General features: G+C 47.9%; 4 protein-coding genes and 1 non-coding gene across 6 annotated transcripts; 1 reads left to right on the forward strand and 4 right to left on the reverse strand.

Moving 5' to 3' along the window:
• Nucleotides 219-5,882, reverse strand: LOC8064288 (ferrochelatase-2, chloroplastic). Of its 2 annotated transcripts, XR_002452477.1 has the most exons (12): nt 5,670-5,882; nt 5,468-5,586; nt 4,769-5,045; nt 4,251-4,394; nt 3,558-3,659; nt 3,002-3,105; nt 2,791-2,917; nt 2,168-2,320; nt 1,992-2,092; nt 1,625-1,826; nt 1,281-1,473; nt 666-802 (listed from the first exon to the last, which is right to left on the reverse strand). XR_002452477.1 is itself a non-coding variant. In XM_002453958.2 (11 exons), exons 2-11 carry the CDS (start codon nt 5,572-5,574, stop codon nt 578-580), a joined length of 1,542 nt encoding a protein of 513 aa, XP_002454003.2. In that variant the 5' UTR covers nt 5,575-5,586; nt 5,670-5,882; the 3' UTR covers nt 219-577. The 2 variants fall into 2 exon arrangements, 1 of the variants encoding a protein (XP_002454003.2); XM_002453958.2 differs by lacking the exon at nt 1,281-1,473 and having other exon boundaries at nt 219-802.
• On the reverse strand, nt 7,014-9,106 carry LOC8064289 (APO protein 3, mitochondrial). Its single transcript, XM_002453959.2, has 2 exons — nt 8,270-9,106; nt 7,014-8,188 (listed from the first exon to the last, which is right to left on the reverse strand). Exons 1-2 carry the CDS (start codon nt 8,692-8,694, stop codon nt 7,342-7,344), a joined length of 1,272 nt encoding a protein of 423 aa, XP_002454004.1. The 5' UTR covers nt 8,695-9,106; the 3' UTR covers nt 7,014-7,341.
• On the reverse strand, nt 10,026-10,107 carry TRNAS-AGA. The gene has a single exon. It is a non-coding gene; the product is annotated as a tRNA-Ser (tRNA).
• Nucleotides 10,109-10,928, forward strand: LOC8064290 (molybdopterin synthase sulfur carrier subunit). Its single transcript, XM_002452234.2, has 2 exons — nt 10,109-10,269; nt 10,390-10,928. Exons 1-2 carry the CDS (start codon nt 10,251-10,253, stop codon nt 10,698-10,700), a joined length of 330 nt encoding a protein of 109 aa, XP_002452279.1. The 5' UTR covers nt 10,109-10,250; the 3' UTR covers nt 10,701-10,928.
• Nucleotides 11,643-14,934, reverse strand: LOC8068893. Its single transcript, XM_002453960.2, has 2 exons — nt 13,875-14,934; nt 11,643-12,230 (listed from the first exon to the last, which is right to left on the reverse strand). The coding sequence occupies exons 1-2, from the start codon at nt 14,826-14,828 to the stop codon at nt 12,105-12,107; spliced, it is 1,080 nt and encodes a 359-aa protein (XP_002454005.1). The 5' UTR covers nt 14,829-14,934; the 3' UTR covers nt 11,643-12,104.

A 16,162-nucleotide genomic window follows, 5' to 3' on the forward strand; every position in this document is an offset into this window, starting at 1 on the left:
GCTGTAACTATTTTTTTAGAGGAACTGTACATTTTTTAGGAGATTAATATCCACTTGGTATAACTGGCCCACGACAGCTCCAATGGCTTTGCGTGCGGATGAGAGTTATAACAGTTGTATCTTCAGAAACCCATGATCCACCAACCCAAAAAATAATCTGCTTGAGCTAACCCTGAAATTATTGAGCTGGGTTGATATGGCATCCATATGACAACGCAGAGGCCCATCCGCTCATACGATTATTCTATGAAAGCAACGCACATTCACTTTGAACAGACAACAGAGGATCTGGGTACTACTAGTAGCAGCAGGCATACCAGGCAGGAGTCCGTAGCGTAGGGCGTGTTAGGTCTGTGTGTATTCCAATTTCCATAGCGCATGTCTGAGAGCCCTATTTCATGTCCCATAGGTAGGTACAGTATATCATGATATATACCGTCGAGTTCTGTCTACATTTTACCATTTTCTCCTTTTCTCCCCGGCGATTGAAGGCAAATCGATTCATATACAGCATCAAAAGTTCACATCGTCCTTCGGATGCAGCAAATCATGACCCGATCATGAACAGATTGTCAGCTCAGTGGAGCCGGGGCAGGATTCCCCATTGATGCAGGAACCCTTCGCCGGTGGTCACTTCCAGCACCAGGAGAGCCAGCACGGCCAGCATCGCTGCGCGGCCATTCCAGGTCTCTGCGCTCTTCGTCCAGCCCCACTCCCACACGATCACCGGAGGGGGGAGCTCATCGCGCTTCGAGTCGTATGCTGCTAGCAGCTCCTCCACGCTCCCGAGGGGTACGAGAGACTGCAAACGCAAAACCACCCCACATCACTTCAAACTCAAGCAAATTGGGTTACAATACAGCGGTTGTGATGTTAGCTAAATGACGCCACATCATCATATCACTGAATTTGGAAATAATTTAATCTATTTCAGCTCACAGGACATTTTCTTAACAGCAAAGTGGCCTAACGTATTATTCACATCTCATAATTCATTCAAGAATACGTGCGGCAAGTGCGTAGAGCAATTACCAAACATGGAAAAAAAAAATCATTCAAGAATAGCAGGATTCTTTCTTGAGATGGGCAAGTTGCGAGGCAATCTTGTAGGCGCTGGACGTGTGATCCTGTCCAAATGCATGTCCTTTTTTTTTTGGTTGGTTGGGGGGTGGGGGGTGGGGTTCTGTGTGTGGGTGTGGGGGGATGGCAGATGCTCTGTCATCAAACATATGATTTTGTGGTATCTCTTTCTTTTATACACAGAAATATGCAAATGGTACCTTTTTTTTCCAGAACAAACCAGCTTGTCCTAAAGCTCTGTCCTCTTCTTTTCATCTTAGTGCATATATCCAACGTAGCTAGCCTTATTATGTGAGTATATGGTCAAATGCAATCTCATTGTGTTGGCTAATAACTTGGAAAAACAGGTAAACTCAATTTTGGCTTCCATTTAACTGAGGTACCATCTGAACTCTGAAAATATTGTTAATATAAAACACATGCATAGTTGAAGTCACCACTAAGTTAAGCATAAACACCAATATACCAGCATCTGGAAATAGCAATATTCTTTTGATCAATCATGAATTAGAGAGAATTTTATTTGCCATGTGCTAGTTGTTACCTGCCGAGCCTCAAGATTGGAAACTGCCATTGCGCCAACATAAGGTAGGCTTTCAATAACAGCATCAGCAAGATCCGAAATGAATGTGGGTTCGCAACCTAATGCTGGAACTCGTCCCCAGTGCTTGATGCCAGATTCTAAAGCCAACTCTTTGTACTCCACATCGATTTCTTCCAAAGTTTCAATGTGTTCGCTGACAAAACTGAACAGGGAAGACCATGAGAAAAAAGGAAGATTATCTGAGTTAAATTGGTGGGAGAGAACAATTAGCAGCAAGATGACAGATGTGAAGGTTATAAGAAGTGTAGCACAGACACAAGATCACTTCAATCAGAGATAACAGGAGCCAAGTTGAGAGAAATAGTACCTAATGGGAACAGCAAGCAGGCTCTTTACCCCTTTCTGCCCAAGCTCAATAATTGTCTCATCAGTGTACGGTTTCAGCCATTCCACTGGTCCAACTCGACTCTGTCGATTCAGAACATCGATTAGTAAAAGAAGAGTAACCACCATATTTGGCTAATGTCATTACAGTGCACTAACCTGATAAGCAAGTGTGCACGGATTTGTTATTCCTCTTTTTTCCAGTTCTTCCATGATAAGATCGACACACTCTTCCATTTCTGCTTTATATGGATCACCAGCTTCTTCAACATATGCCAGAGGAACTCCGTGAGCACTGAAAAATATCATAACCTGCAAATGGATTTCTCAAATTAGATGTACCTAGGTTTGGATGGCAAATGAATTCAAAATCAAAATGGTTCTGGACAATATTTCTTGTTACTAGAAGCCATCCTCACTCCAACATTACCACATTATTTGAGGAAATATTCCGCAGAGGAAAGAAATTTTTAGAAGAGACAATTTTCTTGGTGTCTAAAGAAGTCAAGCCCTCTGTCCTTTTTCTCTTTTAAGATAATATATCCCAGCCCTTTTAGCAGTACTGAGAGCCTTTTTGCAAGCATTGGAAGCTTGGTGTAAATGGAATTGTGCTTTGTTTGAAGAATAAGAGGAAAAAAATATTGCATATACTCTTCTACACAAGAGATAGCCTTGTATAATGACTTGCAGCACATAAAATAAATGTCCACCAAGTCCACTAACCTCCTACCTTTTTGGCTCAAGACAGAACCACAAGTGCTCAAAGTCATGGCTTGTCTTACCTTTTGGGGTACTGGAAATTTTGTCAGTTCGTTCTCAATCAAAGTTGCCATAGACTTGATATATCCTTCACGTTGATACCAGGAAGGTATAACTGTATGTTGCATATTCACGAGATATTCATCCTCTCTACAGAAAATTGAAAGTGACATAAGCACATAAGTATCAATTTTCTAAGCATCAGAATGCAGGTATCTGTAATTCCAAATATACCTGAATATGCTCTCCAATAAACGGAGACTTGAACCACTAGTTGATATGGAGAACTGAGGGTATAGAGGCAACACAACAAGTTTCGTGATACCATCCCGTTTTATCTAGAATGTAACACAAACAAAATTAGTGAGTTCACAAATGTATTTTTCAAATAGATATATATCACAGATGAACACTGAACCACCAGAAAGTACCTAATTGTACGTCTAGAATAGCATTCGCATAGCAAATGGTGTCATTAATACAATACCATAATTATCTAACGGTTTCATATCTAGAATAGAATAGCATTCATGCTGCAAATTGTTTCATGAAACTATTGAAACTGCAATCTGGACTCATATTCTTCTGCAAATGCTACTATCGAAAAATGTTTCTACTTTCTACAAACAAAGATCTAATTAGAAAGTGTTCAACTCAATGCACTTGATTGATTTTATTTTTATGGCTTGCATTACTAAAGAACAATGGAAATTTACAGGTAGAATTTCACTCTAAGATGATAAAAATCAACAGAACACAGAAGTATTTTGGGTATATGCCAAGCCCCTACTTGTTCTATGGCTTCTTCAGTGAAGGGATGCCAATACCGCATTCCAACATACACCTTGGCAGGAACATCTTTTCCACATAATGCCTCCCTTAGTGCTTCAGCCTGCACATTTCATAAAAGCCATCAAATGGGAGCTCATAGTGCAGCTTTAGACATATTTTAGACATTTTACGACAAGTGGGGAAATCATTAGCAGCATCCATTCACATTCTAATCCTATCGTTGTCCAATGTAAAAGATGAATGACCAGAATGATACTAAACCACAAATACTGTTTTTCACAATATAAGATCACCATAGTGGCAATGAAGCATAGGTGAAATAGCAAATGCAATTATGTGTCATCTCACAGCATAATATTTTGAAGGCATTTCCTAGACCTAACCTATGAATCATCACAATATCAACCCAATTGCTGGGAGAATCATTTGTCAACCAAGTGAGCAGCAGCATGCGATTATTTGAAGTTCCACGAAAACCCCAAGTGACACTAATGGATGGGTTAGTTAGTCATGTGACAAGAATACCGGCTATGGAATTAATCAAGAGAAAATTAGTTTTCCCATGAGTCCATGACCCACTTATGTCCCTGACTCTAGGTAAAGGAAAATCCAGAGTGCTAAGATTCAATGAATGGCAGTCATGCCAATTGGCAATTTTAAATTAGATAGACCACAAAAAAGCACAATATACCTGTGCGTCAGTAATTTGTCGGAGAGGAGAACCGCCACCTATGGATGCATAACCTTCCTTACTCTTTGGTGCTCTCACTACCGATATGAATTTTGCAAGTGGCTTCTGCAGAAAGCGAAAGAGCCTAGGAAGACGGATAATGTCCTGCAATCATGCATCATGGGATATATAATTAGGAGGAAAAGACCTGCATTACGATGTAGTAATACGCATCGACTCTGTCTTTGCATCCATCTTTCTATCTCAAACATTCATAAAAATGATGTTACAGAGCTAGGCTCAATGTTGATTAATGAATACAAATAAACATGCCATTTGCACAAAAACAGTATTATATAGCTGGACTCTCTGCATATCAGCAATATATTGAACTTGGTGCACATTCCAGTGAAGATTTAAGTAACTGACATTAATTATTTTTGCACCAAAATTGGTAAACCTGCAAGGCAATAATAGTATGAAAAAAATAGCAAGTCAAAAACTTAGAAGCTAGTGTTGTTTTGCAGTATGTTAATTACCGGATCTGCAAAAAGATTAAACAAGAAAGGCTGCACATCATCAAGAGTCTCTGGGCCCCCAAGATTCAGCAAGAGAACACCGATTTTCTCATTGCCAACCAAAAGTTTTCTCAAATCTGATTGGGCAGTAAGAACTGCCTCTGATGCTGATGAATATCCTCTAAAGTGCTGACTCAAGTCAGGCGATGTTTGAGAAGACCACCCCAAGTTGCAGTTAACAGAAATTCCTGGGCGGTCGCCAGCTGAGCAAGGTTTAACTGTCCTTGATAGATTGACCCTGTTAGACACAGTGGCTATGTTAGATAAAACATTGGCAATGGTATTTTTGTAGTAATAGAAAAAGTACAGTCTATGCACACCCATCACTGCCGCAGTTCAGCAGAAAAGGAGAGGTGTGGTGCAGGGAATCAGATACAGGTGCGGGTGCCTGCATCCCTTGTTATGCTCAAACATAGACATGATCATTAATACAAACATCATAGCTCATTTACGCAGTCACAGCAAGTGAATGGTATAGGAACATGGTCAGTGGTCGCTGCATGCTACGGGAATGAACCTTTGACAGGTCCAAATAGCACGTATGCCGCATACAAAGTTACCAACCATCGAGGCAGAAGAGAGCTACTAGCAGATCTAGTAAATCCTTTTTGCATTGGCATCAGAACATAGAGCATCTGCCACACAAGTGACAAGGCATACCTGGCGGAATTCCGGGGCGCGGGCCTCTTGGGGAAATGCGACGGCCCGGCCTCCACTCTCCCCATCTCCACCACGCCCCTCGTGCTCGCCTGGCTCGAAGACCACATCCTCCCCCTCCCCTGCGCGTCAAAGTGGATCCACCCGCGTAAAACCCCACCGCAGAAAAGGGACGAACCATCCCCGTGAGCGTGACGAGTCTTACCTCGGGTGGTGGCGGAGGCCGAGAGAAGGGCCGCGAGAGGGACGGATCGGTCGAGGAGCGTCGGGAGCGCTCGCCGTCGCCGGAGACGGTGTGCGGGGGTGGGGCAAGTGCGCAGGCAGGCGGGTACAGCCTGCAGCGGCGTGTCGCGACCTGGGACGCAAGTGAAGACTGGACGGGGACGAGGTGGAGACGAGAGTCGAGAGGAAATCATCCGCAACGGTTGGTCCCTGCGTTTTGGAGGGTTTTAGCTCTCGTGGAACTGGTGCGAAGTCACTGACCAATGGGTCCCGCCCGTCCGCTGGCCCCACTGCTAAGTGACGCTTTCAGTCCGCCTCGTCACGGGGTCTGGTCGGGACGTGGAATGTTCAACGCCTCCCGCGCACGGAGAGGGAAGAGGAGAAAATTATCTTGGTGAAGTTTTTACGTTGCAGTCCTTGCGGAAGTCACTTATTTTGTTTACTGCAGAGGCCTTCTTGTTCTTGTTCTTGCTCTTGCTTCCGCTTTCCTGAGGGAGACTGGAGATGATGATTATTCCTCCTCCGTTCTCCTCAGGTCCCTTTCAAGTTTCAACAACGCGACGCGCAATCGACGCAGTTGCCTCCACAGCACCTGGATCAGATTTTGTACCTATTTTCTGGATGGATATCATCGTCTCGTTTGGTGAGGAGGATGCACAGCCATGCCTTCCAGGCTTCCCACCGTTCGGACCTCAAAAATGCTGTTCGGACTCCACGGCCTTTAGTTAGTTTTCGTCCAGCATGGGCATCAGCCATCAGATAGGGATGTCCATTAGATATTAGTAGAACACGGCCGGAATGCCAAGCCATCTCCTCTTCTTGCAGAGTACATTGTACTTGTACATGCCTGCTGACTGGATTTCAGTTTACCCCATTCAACCACAAAGGACTACTCACAGCATTGCCCTTCCCAGCCCGGCCACAGTGTCAACCTGCAGCTGTGCATTGTTTTAGAAGTGAACTGGGACGGAGGGACTACTTACTATTCATTGACAGGAGAGGAGGTGATGACAGTACACTTTGCACCTGCCCGGCTCACTATCAGTGTTGACTTGCCCAGACACACAGCCTCGTCCTGTCCCTGAATTATTCAGATTGGACCACCCGTTACCACAATTGACAGTTGACAACGAGACTTATGCGATGATCTTTTTTTTTATTAAAGATGTGCTTCTGCTTCACATTTTCAACAAGGCTGATAATAGAAAATGCTTAGATCCCCTTTTTTGGAACATAAATTCTATAAAATCCTTAGGGAATGGCTCAAACCATAGGAACTTTGAAGGGAATTGTCCTATGTTCTAACATGTGTTTTGGGAAATTTGTGTTCCAAAAAGGCTCACTATTTTCATTCACTTGAAAGGAAAATACTATCCGTAAAGAGCAGCCTGATCAGCAAGGAAGCAAGTTACAGATACAGCTGCATCGATGAGTAAGCCCACTTGTGGCAGGAAAACATCAAGAAATTTGTTCTGCATCGTGACAGACTGTGACAGCGTTCATCTAAAATTCTAAACACATCTGCAAAACTGTTCGTTCGACACACAATACAACCACCCCACATTCTCACAATTCAAACCCGGCCGGACTTCTCACATTTGAAGCACACGGGAGATCATCCGCGATCAAACGAGGCCACACAACGCGCTACAGCCTCAGGCGACGAGGTCATACTCGTCGCGCGCTGGCGGCACGACGTCGAGCCGCATCATGCTCCGGTACGCCGCGGGCACGGGCGCGCCAGCCTGCACGCACAGCTCCACCACAGCGGGGGCCTTGCCGTAGTACCGCTTGAGCTCGTTCGCCAAGGGCAGCGACTCGTCGCCGGCGGGGTCCGCGACGTGCCACACGTAGTTGGGCGGGACCAGGTCGTCCACCGTGGCCTCCTGCCACGCGTGCTGCCCGTCCCGCTGCTGGTGCTTGGTGGCCCTGCACATCCGCACCTTGTGCCCCTTGGGACCGACCTGCACGTCCGGGCAGTAGCCGCAGGTGTGCACGCTGTACTTCTTCATCAGCCTCGCCGCGCCGGACCTCATGTCCAGCCACGATTGCAGCGTCCTCGACGCTAGCTCAGGCACGGTGATCTCCGACTCTTCCCCCTCTCCGTTAACAACACCAGCCGCTGGAGGCAGCAATGGTGTGCACGCTGGCGGTTCAGGTGACGTCCCAGCTGCTTCGTCGTCCGGCTCAAAGTCCACGATCCTGCCTTCAATGGAGTAGACTGGCCTGGTGCGCCGCTTGGTCGGGTAGCGTGGGACGTCGACGCCGGCCTGGATGCAGAGCTCCATGACCGCTGGGAGCCTCGGCACGTCGTACTTCTCCTTGTGCACGACTCTGGGCTTCCCGACGCGGTCGAACAGGTGGTAGCAGTAGGGGAAGCCGACGACGTCCCGAACCGTCCCCGGCCGCCACACGTGCAGGGAGTTCCTCGCGCCGCTGTTACGCCCCTCGCACGTCCTGATCTCGTGCCCGACGCGGCCGATGTGCACCTCCGAGCAAAACCTGGCGACAAGAAGATTTCATCACTGCTGAGTGCTGACTGATGCCAGGAGCCGTGGCGCTTCCGAGCAGAGTGTCCCTCACCTGCATCGCTTCACCGGGATGGCGCCCTCGCCCTCGACGAGCCTGGTCAGGCCGCCGAGGAGCCCCTCCCTCGCGGCGTGCACGCGGCGGGCGACGTCGACGAGGTGCGGCACCACAAGGCCGTTGTCGGGCGGGTGCTCGAGCACGCGGCACGGGCTCTCCCTGCGGGCCTGCCTCTCCTCCTTGGCCCGCCGGATGAGCACCTTCATCGGCGTCACGTACGGCTTCCGCTCCCACTTCCTGCCCGGGCGAGGCACGTCGACGTACGGGACCGCCGCCTCTTCCTCCTCCTCCTCCGAAGCCCCTGTCCACCCGCCGCCGCCGCCCTGCAGCCATCTCGCCCGCGCGGTCAGCTGCTGCTGCGGGAAGAGAACACGCAGCGACGCGCGCGGCGCTCTGGATCGGACGCCGAGGGTCCCCTGCATCTCCTCAGACGTGCGCAGCGGGCGCTAGGACTGAAACGGCATTCTGTCAAGCACCTGAGGGACGCGACCGCGCAGTTGGGGAACACCCTCACGCGAGCAGCGTTCGGCGCGGCCGCGCGTAAAGGCAGAGGCAGGCGCGGGCGAGCTCAGGCCGCGCGTAGGCGTAGAGGCAGGCGCGGGCGAGCTCAATTCGGCAAGCTGGCGCAGGCGCAGGCGCACCGCGCGCTGGCCACCGAGCGCAGCCGGCCAGCCGCCGAGCCGAGGCTGCTGCTGCCTACTGCCGACCGAGACCGGCTGAGCGGGAAGCCGCCGCGGCACCGCGTGCCTGTGCCGATCGGCGACTGCCCGCCTTTCGGCCTTGCCGCCTTGGAGCGCCGCCCCCGCCGCCAAGCGCCCGAGTCCGTGGGTGACGACTGACGACTGAGGAGAGTCGAGCGTCGTGGCCTCTGGCCTGTGGCCCTGCACTGTTTGCGGCTTGCCTAAGGTTCAGTTAGCGAGATGGGCTATTCCACTTCTGGGCCTGGCAGCCTGGCCAGACGGAGACCGCCCAGTCACGCGTCGCTGTGCCCCTCGCCCACTTATGAAATAAAATAAATTTGGATGAAACATCCACTCTTAATAGAGAGTTTAATTCTATAGTTTTATAGGTATTTAATTTCAAAACTCATAGAGAGTTGATAATCGTGCCAAAAGAGTTTCTTCTCTATTCTTAAATACACTGCCATGTCATCTAAAATGTTTATATGGCAACCTATTTAATATGAATAAAACTCAGATAAAACTCCCGATTAGGGGACGTCTTAAGTTCAACCTTCGGTCACTGCTCGGGGCCTCGGGCGGTCGCCAGCCGAGGGACTGCCGGAGTGGGGGTGGTTAGAATAAGATGCTCGAATCAGTGACAGTGAGCGTCCCATTGATCGATTCTGAGATCGTGACAAACAAACAAAAAAAAGAGAGAGAGAGAGAGGATTTTGAGGCTGACGAATAAGGACGCGAGAGTTTGAACACATTTTGCGTGAACTACGGCGATGGGCTTTCCGAGAGATAGCCAAAAAAAAAAGTATATATAATATAAACAAAGGCCTTGTTTAGTTCACTCTGAAAACCAAAAAATTTTCGATATTTCCCGTCACATCGAATCTTATGGCACATGCATGAAACATTAAATATAGACGAAAATAAAAACTAATTACACAGTTTAGCTGAAAATCACAAGACGAATCTTTTTATCCTAGTTAATCTATGATTGGATAATATTTGTCACAAACAAACGAAAGTGCTTTCACTTTTCGGAACTAAACAAGGCCAAAGAAGAAAAAAACTATCAAAACCGTGGTCGGCAGGATTCGAACCTGCGCGGGCAAAGCCCACATGATTTCTAGTCATGCCCGATAACCACTCCGGCACGACCACTTGCGTGCTGAAATTTGAGCCAGCACTTATTTGCTGGTGACGAAGCCGTTTCCTTTTTTGCGTCGTCCTCTGACTCCGGAATAAGATTAGTCTCCAGCCAGCAGGCGGCAGCACAGCAGCCAGCGGCTTCCTTTCCTCCGGCGATGGCGAAGAATCCCAGAGGTAAACCTGCCGATCGCGTCGCTTCTACGCCGCGGGCCTCAGCTAATCATCACCGATCGATTCTATCCCCCCACCTGATGTGAATCAACCGCTCACCTCATCCCCTATTGCTGTTCCCAGATGCCGCCGCTCCGGAGGAGGAGGAGATGCCCGTTGCAGCCGAGGGACAGGCAGCGCCAGCCGCGGCGACGGTGAAGGTGCTCTTCTTCGCCCGCGCGCGGGACCTGACGGGCGTGGCGGATTCGGCGGTGGAGGTACCGCCGGGGAGCACCGCGGGCGAGTGCCTCGCCCGGGTCCTGGCGCAGTTCCCCAAGCTGGAGGAGATCCGGGGCTCCGTCGTGCTCGCGCTCAACGAGGAGTACGCGGCCGACTCCACCCCGGTCGCTGACGGCGACGAGCTCGCTGTCATACCGCCCATCAGTGGCGGCTGACGTTAATCACGACCGACTTGTGTGGAGGTGAAAAGATATGAACACATAAATCATTGAGAAAAAAAAAGAGAGAGAAAATGCTCCTTTTCCTTGTTGTCCCAAATGATTGAAGTTATAACTCGATAAAATAATCTCTTGTTCTTGATTACAATTTTGTTCACATTGATCAGTAATATTTGTTGTCAAAGAATGGATGAATTGAATGCTACTACCTTGTATGTTGATAAATGTCATCACTGAAGATATATAGCATCTGAAAATTCTCCTTGCAAATGGTTGACAATGAAAAAACTCGTTCGCTAGCTAATCCTGGAGCTACAATCCTAACAAATCCTTCAGAAAATTAGAAACGGCTCAAAAATATAAATCAAGAAAATTACTATCTTCTTTGCAGAAAGTATAAAGGAAATTATGAATGAACCAGTAGAGAGAAGTGGAGGCGCTATGTTTGTTTGCCATATGCAAAATATGGTCTCCTTATGGTCCTATAAGTGGTGTTCTACATTTTTTTTCTTATGTTTTATGGTCCTGTAAGTGGTGTGCCACATCCAAATGCTGCCGCTATCGAAATCATTTACATCAGAGTTGACACTGTTAAAGCCAAGAGGACAATTACCGGAAAAGAACTCTCTTCTTCAATTACCGGAATGGTCAGGATCGACCAAGGGCGCTCAGTTCTGCGCCATCTAAACCAACATTTTCAGTTCAAAACTCTGTTACGGGCACCAACCCTGTTTTTCCTAAACCTTTCGCATCCGGAGGATCTGTGCATAGTAAGAGACAACAGGCATTCAAGCTGCAGCATACCGAAAACCTTGCGCGCCCAGCCACCCAGTAGGACCGTGAACCAGCTGAGAGAGACACACTCCAGGTAAGCTTTCAAGCTGCAGCATACTGAAACTGAATGGAGGGCTGCAGACACCCACCCGCTAGAACTAGATGTAGAGGATAACTGTTTTGGCATTGATGTTGAAGATTGGACGCACAAGCCATTAAGCCAACATCATCATCATCAGTGCACACTGTACAGGAGTGTGAGAAGTACACAACAGGGCGACAATGGCAAAAGGGAGCACATGAAAACTGAGCACACTAGCATCCAAATTAACAAGAAAAAAAAAACGTTGTAGGAATGGTAAATTTTAGGACACCACCACTGACCATGGACTAAACAGAGTAAAGGCTAAAAAAAATGAAAACCAAGCGGTTCCTCAAAAAAGAAACAAAAATTGAAGGAAGAAAAAAGAAGAGAAAGAGAGACAACGGACATCAACATTGGCATCCTCCTTGATGCGTCATCTAAAACAAAAGGTAGGCAAGGCCAATCCTGATGCTCGTACTGATGTTCATCATCCAGAATGGTTGCTTGTAGGAACCTTCCTAGGGAACTTTGAGCAGCTTCACTCATCTGTCCTGAACCATTGACCATGGAAGCGTAGCACCAGATGATGTTCTTAGCATAGGTACACGTCTCGCTACCAGGAAGGCTTCGTTGAGACGTGCCGCGCGATCAGCAAACTGGGAGGCCCTCTGTATTTTTCACACCAACAAGGAAAACATGGTTAGACACTTCCTGGCAAGACAAGTATGGTCATGAGCTGTAGCTTCTGATCGAAATCTAATGATGTCAACACAATAAAACGCCATCAACTATGACCACTGACTAATCGTTTGAAGGAATGAAAGAAGCAAGTGAACACACACTGCTTAGGCACAAGTCATTTTACTACCTTGTCATCTTAAACACTGAAAGTGAGTGCCTAACCACTAGTCATTTTACTAGCTTGTTTTCTATGCTTCACAATAATTGTACCCTGGTGTTCTTTCCCATCTGAAAATGGCATTACATCAATTTGAAAAGAGGTGCAATTGATATCCCCTACTTCTCCATGATAACTGGACCGTGCATTTTGGGTTTGGTGTGAACACTACGGGCAGTAGGAAAGGTACTATTGTTATCCTCTTAACTTCCATGTGGACACTAATCAACATGCCTCAACTTAGCTATACAGGGCGATGACTTCCATTCTAGAAAGAAGGGGGACAAAGAAGGCTATGGTATGAGGGTATCCAAATTGAACTATGACAAAATATTTAATCTTTGGTCCTAGCAGCCAGGACTTACTAACTACTAAACACAATCCTGATGCAATGGCATTTAATGGAAAATAATACTAATTTCAGTCAGCCATAGTCAAACACACTGGCAGGTGCCTCTTAGTACACCCCCTACATGAGGGACACTGCCTTACTGGATAGTAATTAACTAATCATGATCATGTTATGCATTAACCATATTGGCGTTGTTCATGAAAATATTGGGGGGGGGGGGGGGAACTGATTGTGAGACCAGTGTGAGAAACTGAACGTCACTAATGAATCCACCTTTCTCAAGGGAAGGCTACCAACGGTAGCAGGAGAGGAATCACAATCAAAATTGTTCAGAAAGGGCTTTGCTAAGATGTCTCCCATATACGCATACAGCCATAGTTCAAGAAGAATAATATTACAAAGCCCAGAGACATGATCATAGCAGACAGTTATAGATCCCATAAGACAATGACCCCAATAAATTATCTAAACCGAGTGCCAATATAATGGTGAAAAAAAAGAACTCCCTGCACATATACTACATTGTTTCGCCTTTCAAAATGATTTACAAAAAATACTCTACTCAAAAGAAAGGAAGGCTTAAACTCTACAGTTCATTAATTGGTCATTATGTTGCCGTGACCGTGACAATAATTCTGTACTATTTGTGCTTAAACTCTTATCACCTTACACCCACTTTGGAAGCAAGTTCATCCATAAGTCAATGTTCATGAAAAAATTGCAGAGAATACATGTTGCTATCACTTTTTACAGCATAGACATAAATTATGATTCACAATTATCTGTTTTCCTTGATACTTGTTTTTTTTTATCATTTTTTGCTTGATACTTGTACCTGAATATTATATTCACTAGCTGTGATGTTTCAAGTTAATGACTCGGTATTTTATCATAAGTCATCCATCAATTCTCATAACAAATTATCTCGACCAAATAAACTATTTCATGAAACAAATATATGCTACTTATGTGTTGTCCTGGACTAAACCACAATCAGAATCAGGTCCATATAATTCTAATATAGCAACAGATGTATTCAACAGTAAGTAGCAAAGAGCTTACCTTATCATCAAACGCAATCTTAATCTGGGGCAAGCCCCTTGCCTTGCGCTTCATCCTGTACATCCTCCTCCCCAGCACGACCAGGCCAAGAAATGCCGCGGCGATTGAGAAGGACCACACTGGTTTCACCTTCCAAGCACAGAAGTGCAGCAGCTTGAACGGCAGCCTCCACCAGACAACAAATTGTTTCTCTCCTTCTTCAGCACCTGGCGTGTGAGCCAGAGGCAAAGCACCATCCTTGGCCTCTCCATCTGGTTCATCGCAACCAGTGGCAGCATTAGCGTTGCTCCCTTGCTCCTGCTCCTGCTCTTCTTGCTCACCATGAATCCCATCACTTGACACCGCATCCTCAAGGCACGAGCTTTCTACACCCGCACCGATTCCTCCATCATCCAATTGCACAAGGGAACTCTCCGATACCTCGCTTTGGAGCAGGGCACCTGTAGGTGTAGCAGCATCAGAATCCAGAGTTTCTCCCGCGCCATGATGCGCCGGCTGCAGCACCGGGCACAATTCCCCGCGACTAATCACGGAATCACTCTCCTGCTCAATCTCGGCGTCTACCACCTCGGCTTGATTTCCATATGCGATGCGGGTCGCACCGCGCGCCACGGTGGGTTGAAGAATCAAGCCTTCTTTGGGGGCGTTATCGACGCCGCCTATCGGCGGCGGTGACTGCTGGCTCCTAACGCCAGATGCAATTGATTCCGGAATCGGATCGAATCCATCCAATAATTCTAACCCTTGCCAGACGCCGCCGGGTGCCGACCACGAGCCCTCGCCGTCGCCATGGCAGGCGGCTGCGGGGTCGGGGGTGAGGGCGAAGTGGTCGAGGACGACGTCGCCGGCCCCGCCGGAGACGATTAATACCTCGTCGTCGTCGTCGCCGCCCCCGCAGGCGGAGGTGGCAGAGAGCACCTCCCAGTCGCTGATCTCCGAGGCGGCGTCCTCCATGGCCGTGGTGGCTCTCTGCCGTCTGCCCGTCTCTTCCGGGAAGGAAAAGGGAAGTTGGGGGAAGGGACAAGGACAAGGGAGGGGAACGGCGGTGTAGGGGACTAGGGGAGAGCCGAGGCGTTGTGGAGGCAGGCAGGTGGGACCCAGTGCTTGCGGGACCCAGCGGGAATAGACCAGAAGGGTGTGGGCGAGGAGTGGGGGAGGGCCAGGCGGGACACGTAGCAGCCCGGCGTGTCGGATAACGAGAAAAGAGCGCGACTACTATACGCTCACGCAGCAGAGCCCATTGGCCTGAGTGTGGAGTGGGCCCTCCAAATATTCTCAGCTGTGGGGCACACTAGTCATGGAGCGCATAGCAACGCTCTCTGGAACGCCTCCTAGTGGCAGTGGGGGCGGTTTCCGACGAGGCAAAAGAATATCTAAACGGTAAACCGTAAACGTCCGGAGACACCCACCCGACTCCACCGCAGCGCCGACGTGGTATATCTTATGGACACATGCCGCTCTCCAGATGTGGACACGACGAACTGCGGCGATAGAGTGTTGAATGATGTGGCTAGTATTTTCTGGCAGATTTAGGCTCTGATTAGATGAACTATATTTCTTCATGATCTGCAATAGTTAGAAGAGACCTACAATATTAGGCAGCGTTTGGTTCAGAGATAACTGGATAAGGTGAGATAGAGATAGGATGAATTCATTTTTTATGGCGTTTAGTTTGGGGGCAATGAAAGTTAAGCATATCCCATGTAGAATATTTCAAGGAATTGGAGGCAAGCTCGGCTTAGTTCGTTTGTCTTATAAATCATTTTTTTTTTGTCAAGTAGGAGTGTTTTTTCTCATAATAAATCACCGAACAGTATTTTTTAGCTATGATTTTTTAGACAACCAAACAGGCTTCTCGTCTCAACAAATTTGGCAGACAAGTCGATCTTCCTTGGGATGAGCGCAAGCACGCGCAAAGCATGAGAAAGAAGAGTAGCGAGATCGGAGTTGAGGAAGAAGGCTAGCTCATCACCAAAGTTGACAAAGAAGATGGACGTGGAGATGAAGGAGCCGCTGCAGATGAAGAAGTCACCACAGGTAGCCACACGCAGGCTCCACCCCTAGCTCCCATGAGCAGCGCCATGTGGGTGGCCTCCACCCTCGGTCCTCAGCGCACACCACTGTGTGGGTGAACTGGATTTGATGAGATCCGCCTATGGCCTTGCTCCACCCCTAGCACGGGGCGACACACAGTGGGTGCCGCTACGGGCCTATGGTGTTGTGTTGGTCGGTTGGGAATGAAAGTGACGAAGAGATAGGACTATAGGAGAGAGGAATAAAAAGAAAAA

The sequence above is a fragment of the Sorghum bicolor genome, chromosome 4 (assembly GCF_000003195.3).
Source record: "Sorghum bicolor cultivar BTx623 chromosome 4, Sorghum_bicolor_NCBIv3, whole genome shotgun sequence".
Taxonomy (NCBI): domain Eukaryota; kingdom Viridiplantae; phylum Streptophyta; class Magnoliopsida; order Poales; family Poaceae; genus Sorghum; species Sorghum bicolor.